Source organism: Scyliorhinus canicula, chromosome 16 (assembly GCF_902713615.1).
Source record: "Scyliorhinus canicula chromosome 16, sScyCan1.1, whole genome shotgun sequence".
Taxonomy (NCBI): domain Eukaryota; kingdom Metazoa; phylum Chordata; class Chondrichthyes; order Carcharhiniformes; family Scyliorhinidae; genus Scyliorhinus; species Scyliorhinus canicula.
In genome coordinates, this window is record NC_052161.1 from 129080396 (window position 1) to 129091941 (window position 11546).

The 11546-nt window shown below is 41.1% G+C and overlaps 1 protein-coding gene across 2 annotated transcripts in view; it reads left to right on the forward strand.

Annotated features, from left to right (window-relative positions):
• The window catches only part of wrap73 (WD repeat containing, antisense to TP73), a 41231-nt gene extending 30955 nt beyond the window's left edge, over positions 1–10276 (forward strand). For both annotated transcript variants that reach the window (XM_038822024.1, XM_038822025.1), the window contains 7 exons: positions 353–439; positions 1145–1279; positions 4938–5015; positions 6124–6229; positions 7130–7255; positions 8398–8589; positions 8744–10276. In XM_038822024.1, the coding sequence (XP_038677952.1) occupies positions 353–439; positions 1145–1279; positions 4938–5015; positions 6124–6229; positions 7130–7255; positions 8398–8589; positions 8744–8853 (834 nt within the window). In that variant the 3' untranslated portion in view covers positions 8854–10276. The remainder of the gene's footprint in view (positions 1–352; positions 440–1144; positions 1280–4937; positions 5016–6123; positions 6230–7129; positions 7256–8397; positions 8590–8743) is intronic.
• Positions 10277–11546: the final 1270 nt, after the last annotated feature.

Genomic DNA, 11546 nt, shown 5'->3' on the forward strand with positions numbered 1-11546 from the left:
GCCTGCCTCATTGTGCCCCCCAGTTCTATTCTCCCACTAGTGGAAACATCCTCCTAGTCTCTCCCCTGTCAGACCCCTCGGGTCTTGTATGTTTCAATAATATCACACTTAATTTTTCTAAACTCCAATGGGTATAGGCCCAGCCTATTCTATTGTATGATGCAGCATTTTATTTTTATTTCTATAATGAATCTTTGTGTTGCAATGTTCAAAGTCCTTGGGTCTGTAATGTAACTAATATTTGTCATCCTCTATTATTTTATCGTGGCCTGTAAGTTAGGTCTCAGGCTTTTCTAAAATTGATTTGGTAGCTGTCTTTTATTCGTAATCCTCTTGTGTGTAATTTGTTCAGCATTTTGAGACCGAGACCCAGGATCTTGCTGGTATCAAGTGGTCACCCAACAGCTGTGTGCTGGCAGTCTGGGATTCTTGTCTGGAGGTGAGCTTTTAATAAGAGACGTTGCAGCTTGGACGTTTTCTGTCTTTGAGATGTCAATTTTAAAATACAATTTGGAGTCCAAGGTGTTTATTGATTGACCAGACACCGGGATTTGCTTGTCGTACTGTCTGATGAGTTCTTGGACTGTTGTTACGAGTAGAGATTCTTAAGAAGTTAAAATAAAGTCTGTTTGCGGACAATTGATATGTGGAAATGTGCCTAAACGTACACTCGGGTAGATGTAAATTATGCAATAGCATGATTTGAACAGTGGGGTTCTCTTGGCCATCATTTATTCCTCCACCAACGCCACTAATTACCAATTAAAAAATTTTTTTTTTGTTGCTACTACAACAAAACAATGACCTCACTGCAAATTCAATGCCATGTTTCTTAAATTACGTCAGTAGCTATCCTTAAAGTATTGAATTGGCTTTGGATGTCCTGAAGATACGATGCTACATCAAGGCAATATTTTTCTTTCTACATTAACTGAGGGTGAAGGGGAAAGATTCGCAGCACGAGTATAGATTTCCCAATAGTTATCTATCTAAGAAAGTCCGAGCCAATCTTGTATAACTCTCGATTCCACATGGAATGTTTCTTATTTCTGCACCTTCTTTAAAAAAAAATGTATGAAATTACTTTCTGGGAGTGTTTATTTCTCTCCCACAGTACTGAGTAAGCCTTTTTTATTCCTTCCAGTATAAAGTCCTCTTGTATTCATTAGATGGGCGCCTGTTGTCCATGTACAGTGCGTATGAGTGGTCTCTTGGTGTAAAGTCTGTTGCGTGGAGTCCAAGCAGCCAGCTTCTCGCCATTGGAAGTTATGATGAAAAGGTAAGAGAGCCAACCAGCAGACCGAGGCAGCAATTCGTTATTACCAATGAAGGCAAAGTTTTGAATATTTTTCAGAAAAAGCCACACAAAATCTAGGACAATGTTCCAAGGCGCTTCACGGGACCACAATTAGACAAGAATTGATATTGAATGAGGGGGGAAAAGGGATAACATGGCGTCAGTAGAGAAGATCAATAGTTTTATGTGGAAGACATAACAAATTCATTTCTATAAATTCATTTCAGGGAAACTAAATCCCTGGTCAAAATGGTGTGATTTTAGCACCATCTCAAGATGAAAGGGTAAATGGAGAGGCAAAAATGGTTTCAGGATGGAAGAGACAGAGGTGGTTCATGGTGGAGAAGTATAAAATTATTCAAATCATCTATCCACCAAGATTGCTTAGAATCCTTTACGGACATAAGTAGGTTTCTTCAAGTTCTTTTTTCAAGTTACAATGCTGATACTTGCAGGATGGCAATACTTTGATTTTGGCTTATAATTGAAATTGTGTTGGCTGAAATCAGTTCTGAAACAGCGCCTATATATTGCTTCTGTGGAGTTTTTTAAAGCCCCATGATCAATTTGTAAGCTGCATGGTTCTCAGTCAGGCAGTAGATAAAGATAAACTTGGTGGAATTTTATAAACTGTTGTCTAGAAGACACTGGACACTGGACTTTGGAGTTCCCAGTGTCAGATTTGAGGGGTACCTCAAAGATGGGCTGGAAAATCCCCCTCAGAGCATCTTGGGGAAGGGTGTGTATGGTAATTGCCCATGTTATGGGCCAGGGTTTAGAGAACCCCAAATGGGGTTCCCCAAATGGGAGCACGTGGCCCACTCTACAGGTGTGGTACAGCAGAAATGGAAATGAAATGTTTATTCTATGAACTCAAGTTAACTTTTTTAAAACATACAGTGAACATCTTCGCAACCATCAATTCAAATACAACCCCCAAAGAATACAACACTAAGTAATCCTTAACTTTCCAAGCAACATCCAGAAGACAAAAGAAGCACCTTTTAACAGAAGCACATCAGGTTTACATTCACTGCTGAGAATATTTATAATTCTGAATTCGCCAAATAATCAAGAGACAGTCTTTTTCATGGCGGTCTTTTCATGGCAGAGAGAACAGCAGTACACCTGCTTTGTCTGGCTTCAGCTCGAACACTGAAAACAGAACAAAAAATACACACACACCCAAGCTTTTCTCAAAGTGAAACTAAAAACCGAGCCAGAGCTCAGCTCCACCCACACTCTGACATCACTGCAGTAACATAAGCAGCCAAACATTTTTTAAAGTGACATTCTCATGAAACCCAGAAGTGTAAATGTCTTCCTGAACAATTACCCTGTGCTGGGGACCCTCAGAAAATGTGATTTTTAAATCTTTGGGTGACCTGTATGACTTCCTGCGGTTACTCACTACTCCTCGGCAGCTCTTGGGGCAGCACGGTAGCCTGGTGGTTAGCATAAATGCTTCACAGCTCCAGGGTCCCAGGTTTGATTCCCGGCTGGGTCACTGTCTGTGTGGAGTCTGCACGTCCTCCCCGTGTGTGCGTGGGTTTCCTCCGGGTGCTCCGGTTTCCTCCCACAGTCCAAAGATGTGCGGGTTAGGTGGATTGGCAATGCTAAATTGCCCGTAGTGTCCTAAAAAGTAAGGTTAAGGGGGGGTTGTTGGGTTACGGGTATAGGGTGGATATGTGGGTTTGAGTAGGGTGATCATTGCTCGGCACAACATCGAGGGCCGAAGGGCCTGTTCTGTGCTGTACTGTTCTATGTTCTACCCTCTCCCTTCGTTCCTCCAGACTGGCGAACCCTTCCTCCAAATACAAATCCCTCACCTTGACCAACTCCACTTCCCTCCACCTCCTGTATACACTATCCATCCCCCCGGCTCAAACCCATGATTCCCGCACAGCGGCATTGGCACTGGCATCCCTTCCACCCTAAAATGCCTCCTCAGCTGATTCCATATCTTCACCGTGGACTGCACCACTGACTCCCTGAATACCTACTCTGAGCCAGTCGCAATGCTGCCGTCGCCATAGCCCTCAAACTAGACCCCTTACAAGATTTCTCCTCCATCCTAACCCACTCTACCCCTTATCCTTCCCACCACCACTGCACCTTGTTCACATTCGCCACCCAATAATCCTTCACACATTCATACTGATTAAATGGATACCTGATTTAATGCTCTTCCTGCAAATTAACTTTACAAGATTTTCCTCTATCTAAGAATTAGTCTGAACCTATGTTTGGTTACACCAAAGTCTTTCCAATGAGGAAGCCCAGTCTGCCCATCTCTCCATCAATCCCGATTGATAATAAGGTACTCCCTCTGGTCATTGCAGCATCTAGCTGACTCTTGGAATTATTCCATGGTTCTTTCTGTTTCAGGGATAAATATTCCTCCATCCCAAAACTAATTTACCTGTTTGACAATGGCACATTTGACTCAGTTGATGGCACACTTGGTTGTAATTTCAGAAGATTATTGGTTTAAATCCCACTCCATGACCTGCACACACAATATCAATGCTGATATTTCAATGCAGTAATCGGGCAGTGCTACACTCCTGAGGTGCCATCTTTTATATAACATGTTAAACCACTATCTATCCACTCAGGTGGACAAAAGAAGAGCAGGGTAGTTATTCCTAGTGCCTGACTGATATTTATCCCTCCATCAATATCTTCAAATACTAGCTGCTCATTATTACACTGCTGTTTATGGGATTTTGTGTTGAAAATTGGCTACTGCATTTCCTATTACACTTCAAACAGTACTTCACTGGATGCAAGACATCCTGTGGTCATTAAAAAGCACTTTATAAATACAAGTTTATTTTTGTGCTCTTTTTATGCTCTTTATTGGTTTTAATTTTTATGCTCTTCTCTCGGTTTAATTTAAAGTGATTTTCTGGATTTATCTTTAAAACTCTTGGATAAAGTTGCTTCTTGGAGCCCTGCTCAATGCTGAACAGTCTCAATACATTTCCTGTAATATAATTAAATGGGGTAGACTTTGCCCACACACACGTTTCCCTTGACTGAATGAAGTCAAGGAAGCACATGGTGCTCATCTATATGTGACTAGTTGGGAAAATTCATTGTAGTGTGCAAACATGATTATTGTACAAGTGGAGCAAAGCTGCTTGCAAGGATTCCGACAAATGTGTATTTGCATGGACAAATTGGCACCATGTGGAAGCCATTGTTGCTGAACAGCTGGTGATTTTTAAGTAATGCATCCTTTTTTAATGTTTAAAATGCAAGCAGATTTGATCAGTATCTAAATGGGAAAGAAAATTGTCACTCTGAAAACAATTTTTCAGGTACACGCTGACTTTTTTTCCATTTTTAATTGAAGTTTACTGTTCTCTACGAAGTAAAAAGCCCGCCATCCGGTCTGGGCACTGTTTAATAAGTTGTCTGATGCAACTCCTAATGATCTATAGTCCTGGGATGTGCATCTCTGACAACTTGACTTGTATTATTGTGTTTAAATTCTGCCCTGGATCCACCTTTATTTCCCCGAAGAGTTGAGCTCCCCTTTTGAGCTGTTTTGGCACTAATAATTGTGGAATGTTTTAGCTGAAGTATTTTTTTGGAGTATATTTTAATTCTAAATGATCATACCACTAACTAGGTAAGAATCATAAACCATGTAACATGGAGGAAGCTTGTGGAATTGGAACATCTCCCAACCATCAGAAACCCAAAAAGTGTAAGTTGGATTAATACCTTTGTTTGTGTGTGTGTGTTGTTTGAAATGAGGGGGTAACATAACTTCCCTATGGGTTCAAGTTTGAGCTGCAAATAAAGGCTTGAGTGCACATTCTAGGCAGACATTCTAATGAAATATTGTGGGTAGTTGTTATAGATGGGATTTATCTTAGATTCCCGTAGCACAATCCATAGAAGAGCAGAGATGTCTTCTGTTATTTTGATAGCCAATACCAAACACAAAATGACATCTTGTTGCTGTCCATGATGTTGATGGTGGCAACATTTTGGATACACAAGTTGGTGAACTAAAAGAAAAATTTGGAGTACTTTGCTATTCTGACACAATGTGCTTTAAAATAGCCTTTGGCCTATTAAGCTACTGTAATTAGATGAGTCATAGTAAATATATTTTACAGCCAATAACCAGTTTTAAAACCGAATTGTACTTGTGAGCTAGATATATATAAAATACATTTAGAGTTCGCAATTTCCCCCCCCCCCCCCCCCCCCCCCCCATTAAGGGGCGACGTAGCATGGCCAATTCACCTACCCTGCGCATCTTTTCGGTTTATAGGGGTGAGACCTCCGCAGACACTGAGAGAACGTGTAAATTCCACACTGACCGTGACCGGGGGCAGGGATTGAACCCAAGTCCTCAGTGCCGTGAGGCAGCAGTGCTAACCACTGCACCACCGTGCTGCCCAGCTAGTTGTATTTGATGTAGTGCAAGTAAAGTTTGTCCTATAGCTCAGATCCTTTTTCTCTAATATAATATAATCAAGGATGAGTGAATGAGGCAAAGTTGGTAATTGAATCAGGATGGTTGCAGAAGTCAGCCTACTGTGTGCTGTAGGGTCATTTGGTTCCCAAGTCTAAGAACCGATCAGTTAGAATCTTGGGAAGTAATTGGCTCAGCGCCCTAACCTGAACAAATGGGTACGGTAGCCCTTGCTTTTCATGGTCTCCTAGTTGTTTGGATAGCCTCTGTGTGCATCTATACTTTATCTTGCTGGTATTTAGCTTCAAACAGTGGCTGACTAAAGAAAGCCATCATAAGAAATGTACAAATGTGACCAAACCGCAAACCATTCCCTTTCTGCCTATAGGTTATCTATAAGGAGGTAGAAACCTGCCCACGTCTGGGTGGAGATGGCCTGTCCTTTCCTCCAATTTCAACAGAAAAAAGTTCCTTATTTAACTCTGAGAGTAAATGTAAGTAATGGGGGATGTAGTAACCAGTTTATGCTCTTCTATGGCCTTGCTTAGAGGAAGCACGTGTCCGTCTTGTCCATTCAATATTTGTTGACTTTTTCACATTTGAGATAGTTTAGTTCATGTTGTCTTTTTAGAGCATTGAGGTTTCCTTTCTCATATCCAAAAAAAGCTGCAGTTCTGTAGTGACTAATTGCCCTACAACACCTCAAAAGAGCTTAAGACGGCAAAGGTTGTCGACATATTTCACAGTTGAGCTTAATCTATTTCCACCCAGAATTCACTTAGTGAATTGCCATCAGCAACAAAATCTACCCGGATCTTTCTAATCCCCAACACCAATCCCAAGGTGCTGAGCAAAGAATTGCATTCGTGGATTGCAGCTGAACTAGTCTATGAGCCACTTGCGTGCCATCATTCTGCACTGTTGCCCAGTCACATCATTAAGCAGACCAGGGCAGAAGCCTGATGAATTGGCAACTTTTGAGTACTCTTCCTGTTTAGTATCTGAGCTTGCTGCTCGAGCAAATGCACACTTCTAACAAAGAGCTTCCTTCTGCTTTCTGATTTTAGCTGAACGATCACGTGTTTATTTCATTTCCAGGTAAAATCAAAGTGGAAGTTACTTGGAAGAGCTACAGGCTGAATGGCCGATTTCTTTTTTTTTGATAGGGCTGCTGTTGAGTTCTGCCTTTATTTCTTCTTGACTGAAGAACAGTAATAATTTAACTTTAAAATGTTTCGGTACTCTCTTTGATGATTGAAGGATGAAAGGAATTTTGCCATTCGAATGCATTATTTTAAAGATCAGAGCACAAGATGGGATTTCTAGTGCCGTATTTGCTGGGGCCATTGTAGTTAGAACCTTGTCTTTACCGTACCACTTTTTTTTTGTTTCAGATGAGATCTGCCAGCCTCCAGTTGACGTCCCTGTAGTGAAGCCTGATCCAGATCGAGCAAATCCCAAATTGGGTGTCGGGATGTTGGCCTTCAGTCCAGACAACCAGTTCTTAGCAACCAGAAATGGTATGTTAATAAGACCAATGTGGTGGATTAAAGATGGGCTGATAGCTCGTGAGTTTGGACCTCAATCCACAATTCGGGCCAATTGGTTAGAATTGGTGTGTTGATCTTCTTGCAAATGGGGTTTGGAATCAATGCTGATCTTGCAAACTAAGGGACCAATATATCGAATGGTAATGTGGTAAGGTTTAGCAGCATCACTAAAAGAACGAGGTGGAGACCTGACATCGCCTCGAAGGAAGGAGGAAAAGACGAGCAGAATTTTGCTTGGGCTATTCCATGCCAACTCACATCATTGCTCGTTACTGTGCTGGAAGCTTCATATAGAGATTTTGCAGCCTACAACTTTGTTTCAGTATATTTTTGGACTAGTAACTGTTTCCCTACTGCTGTCCTCCTTGGCTGGTAGTTATAAACTTGGAACAAAGTGCCTCATTCTCTGAACAACAAACATTCACACTAAACATTCCAATGCAAAATATCTCTTCCCCTTTTTTTATCTTCACAACCTAAGACCATAAGATGTCAGAGCAGAATTAGGCCATTCAGCCCATTGAGTCTACTCTGCCATTCAATCATGGCTGATGTGCTCCTCGCCTCCATTCCCTTTATTTTCCCCATAACCCTTGATCCTCTTATTGATCACCATATCCACAAGAAGAGATGTTTCATCTGCAACATTCTCATGTGGTTTCTCAACATTTTATGAACCGCTAATAACCCTCAATTGCAGAATTTACATGTTGATCTTCTCCGCCACATCAATGCAATGTCTTCCTGATGTGAAAATTGTCCTCTTGGGTCTCACAACTTTAGTAGATCATCCGTTGATAAAATGTAGGCTCCTATTTTTCTTTAAGTGGAAAGCAATTAAATAAATGCAAGTAACCATTACAATGGTGCTTACTTCTAAACCCCACCACTACTCCCCTTAATTATTAACATTTAATAGTTTATCCAGGTCACAGCCTCTTGGTAACTTCTACATCGGATATTTTTTGGTGCTTACTTTGCTACAGCGTTCTGAGCTGATGAAGTTGTAAGAATGGGAAGGAGTTCAGTGTTCCTGTTCCACAGGATTGCCCTCATTTATCTTGGCAATAAAAAGTATGTACCTTCATTACTTTTTTTCCTCCTCCTTCCAGATAACATGCCAAACACTCTGTGGATATGGGATGCCCAGAAGCTGAAACAGTATGTGGTTTTAGAGCAATTGTCTGCTGTCAAATCCTTCCAGTGGGACCCATGCAGGGCCCGCCTGGCCATCTGCACTGGTAGCAACAAGGTATACCTATGGTCTCCTGCAGGTTGCCTATCTGTGCAAGTTCCAGCTGAAGGTAAGGGATGGGGAAACTGAGGGCTGAAGACTTGGGGACTGTATTTTATATTGTCTTAACTCATGGCAGAAACGGTTACTGACATCGGTGAAGAACATGTATTACAATTCTGTTTTCTACCTTCTAACATCTGAATTCTGTGTCCTTACTGTAGGTAATTTCCAGATTTTATCATTGCACTGGCATCCCAATGGAGATTCTCTAATGCTGCTGAGTAAAGATAAAATGTGTGTGTGCTATTTAGAAACGGCAGGTGAAAACTAAACATATTACCCCAGGAGCTGGAGGGTACAAGTGAACCAGAGTCTCTGCCATATTGCAATGTGTTCCTTATGAGAACACACATTGTAGACACTGCAACAGTGCCAAATAATAATGAAATATGGTTGTCTTTTCATCTTGTAATGGATACTTGTTCAAAACAAATGTGAAAAATTTGCTTTTACAATCATTGTGGAGCATCTCAATAGCAAAGCCATTTTTTAAAAACAAATTGGAGTTTGTATTCTACAGGATCTCATTTCTTCATTGAAATTTTTTTTTTGTTGCATTTTTAAAATCCTTGTTCTGGTTTCTCAATTCCTTGTATCTGAAAACATCCTACATCTGAGGCAGAGCTGCTAGGTTATTCTGACATATGTCCACCCACTAATCCTTAATGAGCTGCAGGGACAGAACCTGCACGGTAGCACTGTGGGTTCACAGCTCCAGGGTCCCAGGTTCGATTCCCTGCTGGGTCACTGTCTGTGTGGAGTCTACACGTTTTCCCCGTGTCTGTGTGGGTTTCGTCCGGGTGCTCTGGTTTCCTCCCCCAGTCCAAAGATGTGCACGTTAGGTGGAGTGGCCATGATAAATTGCCGTTAGTGACCAAAAAAAGGTTAGGAGGGGTTATGGGGATAGGGTGGAAGTGGGTCGGTGCAGACTTGATGGGCTGAATGGCCTCCTGCACTGTATGTTCTATTATATGATAGTGTAGTAACAGAACTCTGAATTAACCAGCGACTGTTGACAAAAGTATCATCTCAAATTGTAGAATTTTCTCTGGATTTGACCATTGTCGTGTCAACCAGAACATGCTCAACAAAATGAAGATTTGGGATCACTGCCGTTGAAAATCAATGAACACAACGTCAAAGGTAAATACTTAATTGGCTGTAGAGTATTTAAACATCAAGGATATGAAAGGAACTGCATGAAATGCAAGTTTGCAAAGGTGTATCAAGCATAGTTTTTCAAAGATTCTCACTTCATTGTTTGAAGTTCTGGACAGTCCCATCAGATGCAAACAACAGGTCAGTTATTGATGTTTGTGGTACAGGAATAGCTTTAATGATGTGATGGAGGATTCTATTCATAAAACTTCACTGGACCCGATATTGCAGGAGATCCACTGATGCAATGAATTTTTTATTCCATAATTTTAATTTGCACAGTTAACATATTGTATATTACTGGACAAAACACAAGTGTGGGGGGGATCATGTATTTTTTAAAGATTTAAGATTGAGCCCTTAATGCATATATTTATAATTAAAAAGCTTTTGCTGTTCCAGTACAGAAAATATTTTATTTTACACGGGCAGAATAGTATATTACTGAAACATGATGTCTCTGAATATTTTTTTTAGATATTTGTAGCATTGGATTTATAATTATTTGTTATTTTCTAATAAAATTTGAACCTAAATATGTTTGCATATTCTCTTTTTATGCTGTATGTAAATTATATTCGTGTTAAGAGATCCAAATTTACCTTGTTGGGCACTCCAAGACCTGGCAGACCTTTGAGTTTTCACAAATGGTAGCAGTTGGTCTATGTGTAGCCCAGCACCTGAAGTTCTTTGGGCTGAGGACAAGGGCCAATGCATGTTTGGCTTGTTTGGGGGGGGGGGGGGGGGGGGAGGGAGAGGGTGAGAAAGAGAGAGGGAGAGGAATTAAACCCTGGATCATGTGACACAGGAGGGGGTAGTCACCATACTCTGTGCTGGACAAGGAGATGTCTCAAAGCAAACCAGGCAAGGTGTCACCAGTCAGAACCCCTGGGGAGTGGAGCAAAGAAAGAGGCTGCAAGCAGTAAGTGCCTCAGTTGGTAGGCTTCAATTGGTGAGGGGTTGGGCAAAGCTCTGGAGATCTGAGAAGGAAGCAGACGGTTGGTGATTATGGGCTGCAGGCTAATGAGGCAAGTGAAGTAGCTGTGTTCTGCTCAACGCGTTTGAAGAGCTGAAGTTGTGCTCGAGTCAGTGGTGGAGTGCAGACTTGGGAATCCAAGAGAATGGGGTTTGGGGACGAGATTGAAACCCTGCAAAGTGAGCTGTTGAAGTCCAAGTCGGAGTGATTTTTGGGAGAATTCCAAGGCTAGGTCTTTGCAGGTGAAGACTAGGATCCCTTCTGCAAGACAGAGTTTCAACAAGATTGGTTAACGCTAAAGTTACTGACACTTAGGTGGATGCTGAAAAATCCATGTGATCTGTCTTAGTCACATTTGCCATTTATTATGCAGTATAGTCTGTTTGACCAGTTTGCACTGAGAATGCCTGAGACTTAATGAAAGGGAGTAGTTCCACAAAGGGTTAAAAGCAGCAGCTTGTTTGAAATGCAGACGGCTTCACAGATGGGTAGGAAAACAGCTAGGAACAATTCATTCTGATTTACAAGTTAAAATGCCATTTGATTGACTCTTAATTATATGAAAGGGAACAGTAATTCACAATTCTTTAAGCAAGGAATTATTTTATTGAACAATTAAGAGTAGCCAGAATCTAAGGTTTAAAATAAGGGACAACTGTTAAGCATGAAAACTTGCTGACACCAGTAATAAGATGAGACAACTGATTTATAAATAAAGAAACCCACAAGTGTCATAATATACACCAGTATATCATGGTGCAGACACACACTGATGGACATACAGAGACCAATCAACATGTACAAACACCGCAGCCAATCACCAGTTAGAA